The 16,922-nt window shown below is 39.6% G+C and overlaps 1 protein-coding gene across 1 annotated transcript; it reads left to right on the top strand.

Annotated features, from left to right (window-relative positions):
* The first annotated feature begins 2,093 nt into the window (after positions 1-2,093).
* On the top strand, positions 2,094-14,133 carry SARAF (store-operated calcium entry associated regulatory factor). The gene is made up of 6 exons (XM_037525999.2): positions 2,094-2,232; positions 4,325-4,503; positions 6,609-7,026; positions 8,075-8,204; positions 8,815-8,969; positions 11,541-14,133. The coding sequence occupies exons 1-6, from the start codon at positions 2,130-2,132 to the stop codon at positions 11,564-11,566; spliced, it is 1,011 nt and encodes a 336-aa protein (XP_037381896.1). The 5' UTR covers positions 2,094-2,129; the 3' UTR covers positions 11,567-14,133.
* Positions 14,134-16,922: the final 2,789 nt, after the last annotated feature.

The raw sequence follows: 16,922 nt of genomic DNA, 5'->3' as shown, positions 1-16,922 counted from the left end.
CATCACTGTCTAGAACTGTACATAGCAAATGATGGCATTTCAAATAACAAATTCTCTTGTTAAGGTAACTAGTGATCTCCACATTGCAAAATCCAAAGATCACTTTTTTAAAAAAAGATTTATTTATTTATGCATACAAGAACTGGGGTACAGGCCAGAGGTGTGGAGGGTGAGAGGATTCACCAGAGATAGAGTGGGGAACAGAACAGGCAGATCTACTGAAATACACTGTGGAGGGGAGCAGCAGGCAAGACAGGAGAGGTCTGCTGCACCACGTGGGTAGCTCCCTGGCCGGCTGGGATTGAACTTGTGCTGCAGAGGCTGTGGATAGCTTCACAGTGCTGTGCTTAACCCCTTGTGCCACCAGGGAGACCCCAAAGATCACTTGTTTGAAATTTTTAACAACAGCGGACAGTTATTGATCATTGTCTCTTTGTCTCAATTACCACATTACTTTCCTGGGTTTTTTCCTACATCACCAGAGTTTACTTTCAGACTGTTTCTAAGCGCGTCTGCTGCTCAATTTCAAATGATAGTGTTCTTTTAGTTTGGTCCTGGTCCTCCTTCTTTGCCACAATTAAATTCTCTCCCTATTCATTGTATCTCTTCCCGTGACATTAAACACCATCTTTATTTGATAATTTAACTACCAAATTTACCTGAGCTTTGAAATTTAGACTTATAAATTCAAGTGTCTACTTAACATGTCTACCTGACTACCTAATAGTCATTTCACTCTTAACATGTTGATAGCAGGATTCCCTATTATCTTTAATCCTATCCTAAGTAGTCTCGCTCCAAGCCACCACTGCTCTAACTAAGCCTGTGGAATTAGGGTCTTGCGCATCACCTGCATAGCTTCCAAGTGGAGGGAGTCCTCCTTATCTTTCTCATCACTTAGGTGTCAAGTTTCAAAATCACTTCCTCAGCAAAGTCCTTCTTGAAATGCCCTCTCTTCACTCCCCACATCCCAGTCTTTATTGTATTACCTTGTTTTGTTTCATCCATGCACTTATCACTAGTATCTCTGTTCACTATCTTGTTATTTGTCCTTCCGTACTTCAATCTAAGTTCCAAGAGTACAGGAAACTTCTTTGTATCCTCCATACATAAAACAGTGCTTGGCACATATCAGCATTCAATCTATTTGTTGAATGAATGCATGAGAAACACCCAGGCTTGTCAGACAGTAAAGATAACACCTGTGCACTTAGAACTATTTTCTCTGGCCGGTTCTTCACTTGAACAGTAGTTTCTCCTCCTGAAATTCTGTCAATTCTAACTGCTTCCAAGTACACGGGGATATATAAAGCTTTAAACTGTTGAAACCAGAGGCTATATTTCCTTGCTAACTTTCGCGCCACTGGCATCTAGTAAACAGTAACACGAGCTGGCGCTCTGCTAGGTGCTGAAGGCATAAAGTTGAATAAGGCACAATAACTTCCTTTGGGAAGCTTGCTGACATTTTTTTTTTTTTGTTTAAAAATTATTTATACAAGAGCTGGGGTACAGGCCAGAGGCATGGGAGGGTGAGAGGATTCACCAGAGACAGAGCAGGGAACAGAACAGGCAGACTGACTGAAATACACTGCTTAGGGGAGCAGCGGGGAAGAAAGGAGAGGTCTGCCGCACCATGTGGGTATCTCCGCAGCCGGCCGAGATCGAGGCGGCGCTGCAGAGGCTGCGGACAGCTTCACAGCGCTGCACTCAACCCGCTGCGCCACCAGGGAAGCCCTAATATTTTGGAACTACACAGGACTACACTTCGGGTTCGCGCTGCGGTAGTTTCAGTGTCTTAAACCGCAGCACCTTCGCGCACAACCTTCCCCTGCCTCTGCGCCCCGCCCTCGGCCCCGCCCCCGCAGCGGCGCTCCGCCCGCGACCCCGCCCAGGGCCTCGCCGAACCCCAGGGGCGGGGCCGGCAGCGCTCACACACGCTCCCCCACGCGCTGCCCCGGCGTGACGTGAGACCGGCGCGCAGACCTTCCCTGCGCCCGCGGCTGTGCGGGCAGGACGTGCCCTCTCCGCGCCGGGGCCTCGGGGCGCGACTGCGCGGCGGCGCGCGGACTTCCGCAGGCCGGTTCCGGCCCGCTCGCGCCCGGCAATTGAGCGCCATCTTCGCCAGCACCATGGCGGCCGCCGGCGGGCGGGGGGCGGCCGGACGCCGCCTTTTCTTCAGCCTGCTTTTACTTCTGCAGGTCGCCGGCCCGGCCCTGGGCTGGAACGACCCCGGTGAGTGCTCTTCTCGCTCGCCCCTTCCTGCGATCTCAGCCGGTGCCCGGAGGCCCCACGGGCACCCGTTTCCGTCCGTCGCCCCTGCGCCTTTTGGCTCTAATTCCTGGTTTCCGTCCTGTTTCTGTGCCCTGCCTACCCTCGCTGCTCTTTCTCAGACATCCTAGGGTCTCGCGGGGATGGTTGGAGAGTGGGCGGGGTGGGACGACTCAGTGTTGTTAACGTTCCCTTTCTCCGGCTCCTGGATTCCGAGAATCTGTCCTCTCCTTCCTCGGGCTCCAGTTCTCAGCCCTGAGTCTGGCTGGACAGCTCGACACTCACCTGCGCATCTTGCTTTGTTGTCGAGACTGATGTCATCATCGCTGCCTGTTGCTGTGGCTGGCAGTTGCCATGGCACCGGCAGTCTGCGAGTCACACTTAGTGCACAGGGCTGCAGACCTCGTGGGTAGGTGAGCAGAATTACAGCTCGTATTATTTATGGTGGCCGAACCCGTTGCTTCTTACGCTCCTCATCACAGTGTATTGCCTTATGTCAACTTTTCCCATTGTTTTCACTGCACACTAGAATTAAAAAAAAGATACTTGTTTTTGTGATGGTACATGTTAAGTGATTTCTAGGGGAAAGATTTTTTTATGCCACTGTATTAGAATTGTCTAAAGAATTTTTATGGGGTTAGTTAATATTCCGTTTAGGTAATATACGGTTTTTCATTAATCAGTGATGCATGTTCTTAAGTTGAAATTATGTTTAAAAAATGACTTTAGAAATTAAAATGTAGTTTTTGGTTTGGGGAGTAAAGATACTAAGTCATGGAAAGTATATCAATATTGCATTTGTGACTTGCTGATAGGAAAGACCTACATTCTGTAATTTTCTATTTTAAGTGCTGAAATGAGGAGGAAGCTACTATTTGCAAGTACTTGATTTTGAGTAGCCTATTTAATATGGGTGTTTTATTACCAATACATAAAATGCCATGTTAGATTTAAATGTCTATATTCACTTTCTGATATGATCCTATCTAAATAGAGGTTTTGATGAAAATTATAATTTAAAAAACTGGGGTGAAATATTAATTAGTTGAATGATAATTCATATTTAAAAAGGAAGTTTACCGGTGAAGAGTCTGGGGAATTATTTTATTGCTTTTTTTAATTTAGTAAGGTGGATCATTTGAAGATTAAATTTAAGAATAACTTGTCTCTAAGGCTCCAAGTGCTGTTTCCTTTTTTTAAAAAAAAATTATATATATATTTTTACATTGTTCATTTTTGTGCAAGTTTGATTTCTCAGGTGTAATCCCCATAAAATTCCACCACCAAAAACACCCGTGCACCACCACCATAGTCTCTTGTGCTCTTCCCTGTTTTGATCTCTCTCCCTCCCTTTCCCCTGCTGGATGTCTCCGATTTATAGTTTGCCTGCTAGATTTGACTTTTTCCTGCTGACTTATTTCACTGAGCATAATTCCCTCTAGCTCCATCCATGTTGCTGCAAAGGGCATGCATTTATCTTTTTTGATTGCTGAATAGTATTTCATTGTGTGTATACACGTCATCTTCTTGATCAGTCATCTGTTTTTGGACATTTAGCTATTGGAAATAGTGTTGCAATAAACATAAGAGTTCAGGTTTCCTTTCAAATTAATGTTTTTGTGACCTTTGGGTATATTTTACTACCTTCAGTCTGATTCATTAGCTGTAGTTAACTCATTTTAACAGTTGTAGCATATTCTACTGTATGAGTAAGCCAACCATTTTATTAAACCATTCACAACTTGATATTTAAGTCATTAAATGTGATTCAGGAACTTTCATGTGTATTTTTTGCCACTTTATTTGACCATTAATGTTGTTATACAACAGTGCAATATTTCAGGTTAATGAACACATCTTTGCAAAAAGTAGGCAGACACGTGATATAGAAGCAATGCCAACTTGAAATAAAGGGAGGACATACGTGTATGACTATCTGACTTGTGTTTGAAAGAACTGAACATGCTGGAGCGGCTTTGGGAAATCATTTCATCATCCCTTACTTTTATATGTAGAATATGAAAATATATATATTGTCTGTGTTCTTCTGTTTCAGATAGAATATTGTTGCGGGATGTTAAAGCTCTTACTCTTCACTATGACCGCTATACCACCTCCCGAAGGCTGGATCCCATCCCACAGTTGAAATGTGTAGGAGGCACAGCTGGATGTGACTCTTATACCCCAAAAGTCATACAATGTCAGAACAAAGGCTGGGATGGTTATGATGTACAGGTAATATTCATTGTATTGAGGGATTTTCTAAATGGAATTTTTATTTCAGAAAGTGTTTATTGGGTTGTCATTAACTATTTTTGGGAAACATATAGAAAATCTCTGATTAACCTAAAATATATAAATATGAATTAGTCATTCATTCTCTGGGGAAAAAAAACAAACTCCTCCAAAAGAAATGAACTGATTTTAAAGCCTGGAAAGAGTAAATGTAATTTTTGTACCATAAATTTCTTCTAAGACATTAGTAAATTTTAAAAAACTTTTTATGCTTTTGGGGTTCGGGGCAAAGGATCTCTTTTGGCTGTCATTTTCCTACATTCTGCAAAGAATACCAACCTACCCTTAAGAAATAAAGTTGATGTGATAAGGAATTTGTAGATTGCAAATAATGGGGGTATTGTGCTTCAAACATTTGACTTTAAAACCGTTTTATAATTGCGGATAGTTAATTCTGAATGAAGCATTGCAGTGAACTTTGTTTGAGACTGGCATTTTGTATGTAGGGTAGAATATCTCCTTGAAGTTACATAATACATAGTGCTTTAGAAATGGAGTAGATTTTTATTAAACGAATTCAGGTTAAATCACCACTAATATATTTACAGTGCGTATCCTTGCTCTCTAGAAGGATTTATGATGGCTGGTCATTAGGTGCGACACTTGTGCTGATAAATTCTTCTATTAGGGTGATGTTTTTATTTGTTACATCCTTTATGCATAACCTATGCAATTCAGAGATAGAGTTCGTATTTACTAGGTTGACCATTAACTTCACATTTTTTCCCAAGGATTGCAAACTGAATCATGGAGTCTTCTGGTTAAAGCAAAAAAGTCCCACTCCCATTTTACTTTTAAATTACGTTTATGGCCTTGATGGGAAAAAAAAACACTAATTGAAGACATTCATTAAATATATACTAAACAGTATGTAAAAATGAATAACATGGAGTCACAACCATCAAGAAACTGTTTTCCTAGTAGGAAAGATAAGACAATCTATTACATGTAGGTGCTAACAAAGCGATCTAGTTGGGGGGTTTGGAGAAGACTTAAAGGAGAAGGTATGTACTATGATAGGAAGGAAGGATAGGATTTTTAGAGTTGAAGCAATAGAGAAGGGAATAGGGTCTCCCTGGTGGCGCAGTGGGTTGAGCGCTGCGCTGTGAAGCTGTCTGCAGCCTCTGCAGCGTGGGTTCGATTCCCGGCCGGCCAGGGAGATATCCACATGGCATGGCAGACCTCTCCTGTCTTGCCCGCTGCTCCCCTCAGCAGTGTTTTTCAGTCAGTCTGCCTGTTCTGCTCCCTGCTCTGTCTCTGGTGGATCCTCTCACCCCCTGCATCTCTGGCCTGTACCCCAGCTCTTGTATGCATAAATAAATAAATCTTAAAAAAAAAAAAAACTTACAGAAAGGCAGTAAAACCAATCAAGCCTACTTAATTTGTCTCATTGTTAAAGAAGTACATTACCTATTTGGTTAAAAATATTTGAATTTTACCTAAACTTGAACTATGCAGGAATTTTTGAGGCTAGCATGGATTCCTTAAAGTATCTTAAAAAACAAACAAATAAAACTTTAGAGAATTGCTTACACAATTGAACCCTGGAAATTTAGAATATGGTTTTGGAAATCTGTGTAGAAAGTTTTTCTCAGAAGGTTACCCAGTATCTCTGATGCTCTGTGTAGCTGTCAGATCTTCACATATGATTCTGACTTTTAAGCCTTAACATCAAAAAAAAAAAAAGTTCTTTAAAGAAAGCATATGGAATGACAGTGGCAAAAATTGGCATTTAAGAATTTTCTTAAAATTTATAAATTACGGAATTCTTAAGTGTGAAAGAATTCCTTATAAGGACATGTAAGGACTAGGGACAGAACAAAATGAACACTTAAGACCTCACCACCTAGCTTAATTAGCATTACAGATATCTTTGAATCCCCTAATGTGCCATACAACATAGAAGGACTCATTTTCCTGAATTTTGTTTGTCATTCTTTTACTTCATTTTGCAGTTTTTATGACAGATACGTAGCCCAAATAATATATAGTAAATAAAAAAAAATCTTTTGGTTCTAATAACTTGTTTTTACTTTTCTTCACAGTGGGAATGTAAGACCGATTTAGATATTGCATACAAATTTGGAAAAACTGTGGTAAGCTGTGAAGGATATGAATCCTCCGAAGACCAGTATGTACTTAGAGGTTCCTGTGGCTTGGAGTATAACTTAGATTATACAGATATTGGTCTGAAGAAATTGAGAGAGTCTGGAAAAAACCACGCCTTTAACTCTTTCTCTGATTATTACAATAAGTTGTACTCTCCAAATTCCAGTGGCATCAGTGGATTGATTACTGTTGTGGTGCTACTTGCTATTGCCTTTGGAGTTTATAAGTTGTTCCTTAGTGATGGTCAAGATTCTCCTCCCCCGTATTCTGAGTATCCTTCGTATTCCCACCGTTATCAGAGATTCACCAACTCTGCAGGACCTGCTCCCCCAGGCTTTAAGTCTGAGTTCACAGGTATGTTTCCCTCGATAGTAGCTATAAGTAGAGTAGATGTGAGATGATGGTTTCTAAAGCGGAAAATATTTTCATTGGGAAACCGAAGCATGTTTGCCTTATTTTTTACTTTCCTCTTTGTTCACCTCTTCTGTCTCTATTGTGATTACTATTTTAAGGATATGTGATTAAATTATAAATTATCTTAATCAAGTTTGGTGAGAAACATTACTTTGAATTCTATCTCACACTATACACAAATTTTATTCACTTAAGTACTGTAGCTTTAACATAAAAAGTAAAACAGGAAGATACTTGTCATGACCTTGGGATAGGAAAAACTTTCTTAGAACACAAAAAAGTACCAGCTGTAAAGGAGAAATAAATAAACTAGGAGAAATAAATAAATAAACCTGGTACATATGTACCATATGTACATACATACATGTGTACATATGTACATATGTGTACATATAAACATTTGTACATATGTACAAATTTATTATGCTGTACACATGAGGTTAGCATACTTCCCTTGATATATGAAAGACATCCTCTGAGAAGAACACAAGGGACTATGGTGAATTGTGGTGGGAATTTTACGGGGAATACACAATGATGTAAAAGATACCAATAAAAAAAAGACATCCTCTGAGCAGAAGATTTTTGTACCCTTTAAGACCTGCATCCTAAGTGATATAAACAAATATCTGCCTGCCTCCATTTGAATTCCTCTGTTAGACACTGAAGTACAGCTGTCACTTGGAGCCTTCAGAGATGTTTACTCTTGCAGAAAGGAGTAACTCTGACAAGTGGGGTCACTTTGTAGTATGATCCTTCCTTCCCGGTCTTAGAATAAATCTCTCCTTTTCCATTTTTGTGAAAATACACTTTTTAGTTATAAACCAGTATTTTACAGTTAGGCCTTTTAAAATACAATGTATTTGTAAACAACTCAGATTTTTAATAAATAGTATAGATGAAATAATTGAAATGTCATGTTACTTTTGGTTCTATTGCCTATGTTTTGTTTAAATGAGGACACATAATAAGTAATTTTTATTCCTAGGACCACATGGTGCAACTTCAGGTTTTGGAAGTGCTTTCACAGGACAGCAAGGATATGAAAATTCAGGACCAGGGTTCTGGACTGGCTTGGGAACTGGAGGAATATTGGGATATTTGTTTGGAAGCAATAGGTGGGCTTTGCTTTCATCTCATTCTTTAATGTAACATTCCTTTAGTTTTGTTTTAAAGTTTGACTGGATTTGGCTTTGTTAAGAAAAATAAATTATGGTGATGTTTCCCTTTAGATCATGTTTTCTAGGGATTGGGGGGAGTATACTATATGTGCTTCAATCAATATTTGTATGTATTTCCTTTTATTGCTTTTCCTATATATATTACTATATATATTACAAGATAGAAAAAAATTTACTTTTGAGAAAATAAGGTAGGAAAGAACATTTGGGGAATAATTTGGTAGGACAATAGTAGAGGCAAAGGCTGGAAAGACCTTGAAGCCAGATTTTGGAATATCAGTGTTATTGCTAGCTTTAAGCTTAGATTTTAAATGAAAATTCAGAAAGAAACAGCCTTTTTTCTGTGTTACTTCCATCCTCTATGGCAATAACTATAACAGTATCAGAAATATAAAACACTATTCATTTCGTCTTAACCCTGATATGTCAGAACTTTGAAGAAAAATCACTTGATGAAGATTTTTTTCCTAATAGTTTAGGACTAAGAAGGTATTTAAAATTACCAAAAGAAAAAAAAAATATCTGACACATTTTTATGTCTTTATAGAGCAGCAACACCTTTTTCAGACTCATGGTACTATCCATCTCATCCTTCCTCATACTCCAGCACATGGAATAGTCGTACTTACTCACCACTTCATGGAGGCTCAGGTGGCTATTCAGCATATTCCAACTCAGAGACAAGAACCAGAACAGCATCAGGTAAGAATAAATATAGATGATCCTATTAGGTAATAGAAAAGTATAGAAATAGTTTGGGAACTTAAGAAGATGAATGATTAGTAGTCATGGCTTTGGTATACTCACCAGAAATATTAGTAACACAGTTAACTGAGATTAAAATAGAATTCCAAATCATTCTTTTTTCTCTCACTTGTAGTCATTCTTTAAAAATCCACAGTGGGGGCCTCCCTGGTGGCGCAAGGGGTTAAACACTGCACTATGAGGCAATCCTCAGCCTCTGCAGCACGAGTTCGATCCTCGGCTGGCCAGGGAGCACCCCACATCTCGCAGCAGACCTCTCCTATCTCGCCCGCTGCTCCCCTCAGCAATGTATTTCAGTCGGTCTGCCTGTTCTGTTCCCCACTCTGTCTCTTGTGAATCCTCTCACCCCCCACATCTCTGGCCTGTACCCCAGCTGTTGTATGCATAAATAAATAAATCTTAAAAAAAAAATCCAACAGGGATTTGGCCTAGGTTTACTTTTACCAGTATCCAAGGTTTTAACTTCAATCTTCCTGGATGTTGGTTTCTACCTATGTTTAATTTAGTGAACTCTAGGGACCCTTTAAGCTCGAAAATACAATTATCTAGGTAGAAGTGAACTTTTAAAATTCAGTAGAACAATGAAAATGTATTAGGATACATTAATCGTCAAAAATTTTTAGTATTTATGGGGCCTCCCCGGTGGTGCAGCGGTTGAGCGCTGGGTTGCGAAGCTGCCCGCAGTCTCTGCAGCGCCGGTTGATCCCACATGGCGCGCAGACCTCTCCTGCCACCCACTGCTCCCTCAGCAGTGTACTTCTATCCTTCTGCCTGTTCTGCTCCCTGCTCTGGCTCTGGTGAATTCTTTCACCCTCTCGTGCTTCTGACTGTACCCAGTGCTTGTATAAATAAATAAATCTTTAAAAAAAATTTTTTTTAGTATTTGTGGCAATTGCTAAAGGATATTTTGTAAAAGGCAAAAATATAAAAAACAAATAACTATTTGAAATTAAACATCCATCTAATTAGCAGAGAATGGGAGTAAGTGGGTAATGAGACTGAATAGATTGCTGTGGATTTGTCTTTTCAGTGGGGGGAAGTTACAGCATAATTTCTAAATCTTGAAATTGATAGAAAAATATTTAAAAGATTTTGAAATGTAAGACTGGAATTTTCATAGTACTGATAGATTGATACCATTGCTTTGAAAAAAACTGTTTAAAACTGAACATAAGCATACCCAAGACTCAGCAGTTTGATTCTCAGATACATAGCTTGCATGCACTTGTACCCTGAATGATAAGAATCCCTGCTTATAAAAGCTTTCAACTGTAGGAAACCCACATATCCATTAGCTGGAAAGTGAATAAAGTGAGTTATAGTCATACTGTGGAATATTGTGCAACAGTGAGTGATTGTGGCCACATATCATATGCAATAATGTGGATGGATCTATCAAATACTGAGAAAGACACAAAAGATATATACAATGGAATTATTATCACAGTGTAAAAATCTACATGAAGCTATGGTATTAGATGTTAAAATAGTGACTATTATTTTCTGGGAGAAAAAGGAGTAATAGTGAATTGGGAGGTTATATAAAAACATGAATATGTAGAATGTAACATGACAAAAGAATGCTCATTCTCAGTGGAAACAAATTATAAAAAAATCATAAATAACAATTAGATATATATGGGATTTTTTTTTTTTTAAGAGCACCTCTTTATTTTCATGGAGTAGTATTTCCATTTCTTTTCTTTTTTTTGAAAGACTTCTTTTTTTTATTTATGCATACAAGAACTGGGGTGTAGGCCAGAGGTGTGGGGGTGAGAGGACTCACCAGAGACAGAGTGGTGAGCAGAAAGGCTGATCTACTGAAATACACTGCTGAGAGGAGCAGTAAGTAAGACAGGAGAGGTCTGCTGCATCATGTGGGTTAGGTCCATGGCTGGGGATCGAACTCATGCCACAGTGGCTGGGGATAGACTTTAACCCCTGCGCCATCAGGGAGGCCCTGTATGGGATTTATATGGAGAAAATTACAAAACTTTATTAAGAAGCCTGAAGGAAAGCCTGAAAAAAAAAAAAAAAAAAAGACTTTCCAGATGGGAACGCTTGTCATCTTGTAATTCTGTCTCTTGGCAAATGTGTTAAGTATGTTTCAGTAACATTCATCATTGAAATTATGTAACCTTTCCCTCTACCCCCCATTATTTCTGTTTACTGCTGGGTTGTGAGAGGGAACAGGGCCTGGCTTAGGCTCCACTGGCCTGTGTGTTTTTAGCCTAGACTTTGAGCATGGCCTGCGCCACATCGGCTCCTCCATGTTCACAGCAAACGTGTGTGAGTTTGGTAGACTTGACTGGGTGATTGGGAGGGCTGTCGTGGGAGGCAGTGCTCTTGCATCCTGCATAGTCCTGGTCCACCTAGTGGTTCATTTTCTCCTTCCCTCTTACCTCTCTGACTTATTTGCTAACAATAAACACAAGTTACTATGGTAGTTTTATAAGAAATTGTAATGTGTTTTAAAAACAAATATGAATGTTTCTTTTCTCATTCTAGGATATGGTGGTACCAGAAGACGCTAAGAAAGTAGCGTGGAAGTCAAACATCGGATGCAAAATTTCTGATTTTTCATCACTTGTGCTTAAAAAAAGTGCTACCAGCTAACAGTTGGGGAAAAGGGGATGTTTAGAAGTTCTGATGTTTTTTCCTACATAGTTTTTTATATTCTAATATTTCAGGCTAAGGGTTGTTCTAGGAAAAAATGCTTATGTAGAGAATTGTATGTTAGTGTAACGTGCGGGTGCATAGTACAGTTTCTGAAAGTAGTGATTACTGTGGAATGCAGAAAATGTAATGTTTAATTTCTAAAACCTGTGATGCCATAGAAACATTAAGAATGAAGGCTCTATACCGATAGACTTTGAGTATAGAAATTTCAGTCTTATGTGGCTTTAGTTAATGAATCATTACCTCATAGAAATAATAATTATCTCTTTGGTATTTATTATTTGCTGTCTGTTGTTCTTCAAACATTTAAGCCAAGCTTTGGACTACTGATTAGACTAATCTATGGGTCTTGGTCACTTTGGAGCTTAGGCGCTTTGACTCCTTTAGCAGTCTCGGGGCTCCAGTGAGAATTACCTTTTATAGTAAAGATAGAAAATATATACAACGTTGTTGTGAATGATTATATGCTGACAAAAATGCTCAAAACATCCATATTCATTTGTGAGATGAAGTTCAAATACTTCAATAAAGGCTTTTTAAAAGCAAAAGCATGCAGTTCCCTGGATGCTCAAGTAATGATGTGGTAGCATGTTTCAACCATATATTAAAATGTCAGAAAAAAATACAAACAAGGGGTTTTATTCTTATTCTTTCTGTCAGCCTTAACATAAATTGGGTTATTTTTCCCCCATTTCCCAAAGAAAAAGGGGCTAATGCAGCAGTTCTGACTCTCTAGTTTCCCATGGTAGTCTTGCCTTAGCTACCAGGCATTTGGTAAGTGTTTTCAAAAAAGTAATTTAGAAATGCTATGGAAGGAAGTCTCTACTAAAAAAGTGCTTTAGAAAAAAAATTAAATTTCCAAGCGTCCATACCCTCAGTAGTTAAAATTTGTATAGATTGGGCCAGTGATAGTTATCTACGTATTAAATTTGCTACTCTTAAAATAACAGCCTGAAATTTTTTTTTTTTAAAGATTTATTTATACAAGAACTGGGGTATAGGCCAGATGCTCGGGAGGGTGAGAAAATTCACCAGAGACAGAGAGGGGAACAGAACAGGCAGACAACCTAAATACACTGCTGAGGGGAGCAGCGGGCACAGCAGGAGAGGTCTGCCGCGCCATGTGGGATTCTTGCCGGCCGGCTAGGATTGAACCCGCACTGCAGAGGCTGCGGACAGCTTCATATGCAGCGCAGCGCTCAACCTGCTGCACCGCTGGGGAGGCCCTAGCCTGAGATTTTTGTTCTTGAACCTGTTATTGTCGGTCATTGGAATCTCAAGAAAATGAGTGAATAGGGAGTTGACTAAATAGGTGGCTCTCAGACTATTCTCAAAAGCCTGGGGTGTTCTTGAGGTTCTTTTAGAGGCTGCCTGGAGGGAAGGGCTGGAAAGAAGCTAAGTCTGTAGGGGTCAAGGTCCTCCCACGCTGTTAGTGTTCTTCTTTTACGTATTGTGTGCTTATACTTTGTTTTTATTTATGGAAAACATTCTGAGGTATCACTTCAGGAGAATAAATGACAGTACTGCTGGCTCACATTAGGGAGTTGATGGCTTATAAATATGGGTTGAGGCAAGGGAAAATGGGGGTACTTCATTTGGGAAGGCATAAAAAGGAGAGACAAAAGGATGCTGAAGTCAAGTTTTACAGTTTTACTTACACGAGGGTTTAGAAGAAATTTTTGGATGTCAGGATGTGATTACTGACATTTTAAAGAGTTAAGTGTGTTTCTAGAGTTTTGTGCATGCTTCTCTCTAAAGCTCCTTGATCTTACATTCTGATCCCAGCCCCAAGACTGACTTCAGTTTGCCTGTTGTTCTTCCAATAACACATTGGACACACTTTCTCCTGTACCTAGCACATTGCAACAAAATTATCTTTTAAGTGTCTTTCTTACTACTCTGAGCTCCTAAGGGAGCTGTTTTCCTGACTGTGCAGCAAGGGCATGGTCACATGTGACTAAATTTTGTCAATCAGATGCTTCCTCGGGGTTTCTTTGGAGGGAGTGACACAAAGCTCTCAGGAAAATGAAAAGATTATCCCCACCAGTGATAGAATAGTCAAAGACTTAGCAGAGGTGTTGGTGAGTGTCTCTTGAGGGTCTTAGGGAGACATTCTAACGGGGCATTTGCTGTAGTTTCTCTGGGCTGGGTTGTGTGCTCCTGGATGGCTATGTCTAAATCTTCCTCTCGCTAAGCCTGAGTTTCCAGCCTTCTCATCAATTTTGTGAAGCTATTTGATATATAATATGTTAATAGTTTTTTTTCTGTTCAATTCGGAAGAGTTATTTTTGTTATTTGCTACTGAGAACCTTGTACTTACGGTAAATCTCTTAAGATTCTTAAGTTGTAAGCAACAGATACTGGCTAATTACAATAAAACACTGTGGTTGACTCCCAACATCTGTTCCTCTCTGTTGATTTGGTCTCTGAACCAGTGGTTTCAAACTTGAAGGAGTATCAGAATCACTAGAGGCTATGAATATACTACCCCCAGAATTCCTAGTTAGTAAGTACACGTGTTAGGTATCTATTTGGCAAGGATATAGTCCTAGTTATTCAAACACTAATCTAGGTGGTGTTGTGAAGGTATTTTGTAGATGTGATTATCATGACCATTAGTTGATTTCTTAAGTAAAGGAGATTATCCTTTATCTGAATAGGCCTGAGCTATTCAGTTGGAAGCAACAATTTTCTGACTCACAGAGACCTGTTTTGACTATGGTATACCTAGAAAAGAAATAAGCAATCTATTAATACTACTACTTTCTTGCTTGATCTGTTTAAGTGGAAGAGTTCTAGATCAAGTGAAAGTAAGTCTAACTGTTCTATACTACCAAACATTTACACTGTTAATCCCTCCCCATCCCAAACCCCCAGCCTTACCCAAGGGAGTATGGCTGTTTACTAGGAGGACTGTAGCTGGGAGAAAAAGAAATAACGAGATATTTTGGGGATAACTAGACAATGCCTTTGAACTAACACTAATTCCAGGAGGCCCAAAATGCTAATATAGTCTACCAGTCAGAGTAAGGTGCTTATGAAAGTCAGGAGATTAGTGGAGTTTTAGCTCAGATCTAGCTCTGTGAGGATACTGATTGTATCCTGTGATTATTTCCCCAGTTCTGGTATAAACATACTCATCAACTGGTAGAATCCCCACATTGGTTCTCTGACTTGTGAGATGAGACCTGTTAATGGTATGAAAGATTATGTGGGAGCCACTACAATTGCCACTATGTACAAAAATGGTCAACCAACAGTGATTGCACTATGGACACTAGATTAAAGGGGTAGAGGGTATGTGGGGACTCCAAAACCACGTAAGGTAGAAATGATGGTGACTAGCAAAAGAGTGGGAGTCAGAAAGTGAAGCAAAATGGAAGGACACAGAAAGTTCCTAGAAAAATGCATTTAACTTGTCATGAGTTGTGCTCCCCCTTCCATATGTTGAACTCACCTCACCTCCATGCTGTAATGTGACCTTCTCAGAAAGTGCAGAAGGAATTAGTTAAGATAAGGTTATGGGAGTAGGGTGAATCCCTAATTCAATGACTCACATCATTATAAAATGGTAAAATTTGGATCCAGAGCAGCACACCAGGAGAACATGTGAAGACAGGAGTTAACGCATTCATAAGCCAACGAACATCAAGGATTGCTAGCCAGCCACCAGAGGCCAGCAGAGAGACCTGGAACTGATCTTGCTCTAGCAGCTTCAGAGGGAGCACAGCCCTGTCAACACTTGATCTCAGACTTGTAGCCTGTAGAACTGTGAGATGAATTTCTGTCGTTTAAGCCAAAAGCAAAGTAGTATCATTTCTGGGGGAATGTCCTCCAATCCCAGTGAAATTTCTAGAAGTCTGGTGGTATGGAGCCTGTTGAGATACCTTCTAAGGCAATGAGCAAGTGGTTGCATGTAGCCTTAACTGTATCCCCGCCCCCCCCCCCCCAAAAAAAAAGAGACAACATTCTTAGTGGGTCTCTAGATTTTGGAGAGAACAAAGTCCTCATAAGTCCTCCTTTGAGTGTGTTGTTCCCATTCATTTAATGACAACCCAAAAAGCTGCTGATAATGACTGGTGCTCAGGACAAGAGAAGGTACTGCCACAGTACAGGCTGTCATACAAGCTCAAATATTATTTTACTAAGCCTCTTACTATTCTGTTGATCACACTTTGCAGACAATTCCCACTCCCCATCTTGTGCACCTTTTCAGATTTTCTCCAACCTACCTTCTTCCACCTGACTAATGTTTCTCCCACACCAGGGAGAGATTTGAATCTCTGCTTTGAGACTTGAATGAAATATGGGATGATTCTACCTGAATAGTTGCCATGTGGTCAGATCGTGGAACTCAGAAGTTCAGAGAATTAGCTCAATGGAATGTGCTATGACCAATGAGAAAGTCTCCTCCTCTCAGGAGCACTGACACTGAATATGTTTACAACACTTGGGGATGGTTTATGTGCACAGTGAACATTCTGCAAAGTGACCTTTGTATCTCTTCAGCTCTTTATGAAGCAACAGTGCCGAACTACATTGCATAGCATCACTTCTTGTCTCGCTTTCTTTGTTTTCCACCCCTGTGCTTTTGGACATGCTTCTCTCTTAAGAGCCAAAACTTTTAACCTTTGCCTTGGGTTTTGCTTTCTAGCAGATAATTTCTAAAACAATTGATTGTGAAAGATGTTTAGGAGTTTCCCTTCACTCAGGTAAAGGGAGTGTTCTGATGGAAAGGGTATAGGCATCACTGGAAGCTCAATGATGGCAGCCTTCTATAGGTTAAAGTTAACAGTAGTATAATGTTCAACTGATTTGCAATTATACATATTTTAGGTAATGATATACGTATTTCATAATTAGAAATAAAACAAGTTCCCCCAAAAACTCCACAGAAAAGCTAATTCAACTCATCAATCAGTTCAGTAAAGTGGCAGGATACAAAATCAACACGCAAAAGTCAGTAGCCTTCCTATACACAAACAATAAATCTGAAGAAGAAGAAATCAAAAAAAACATCCCTTTTGTTATTGAAACAAAAAAATCAAATATTTGGGAATAAATCTAACAAAAGAGATAAAGGACCTATACAAAGAAAACTATAAAACACTGTTAAAAGAAATAGAAGAAGACACAAAGAAATGGAGAGATATCCCCTGCTCGTGGATTGGAAGAATAAACATTATTAAAATGGCCATCCTTCCAAAAGCA

The sequence above is a fragment of the Talpa occidentalis genome, unplaced genomic scaffold (assembly GCF_014898055.3).
Source record: "Talpa occidentalis isolate TD23 unplaced genomic scaffold, MPIMG_talOcc4v2.1 talOcc4.4, whole genome shotgun sequence".
NCBI classification, from domain to species: domain Eukaryota; kingdom Metazoa; phylum Chordata; class Mammalia; order Eulipotyphla; family Talpidae; genus Talpa; species Talpa occidentalis.
Note: the sequence above shows the minus strand (reverse complement) of the source record. Positions and strands in the feature narration are given on the sequence as shown.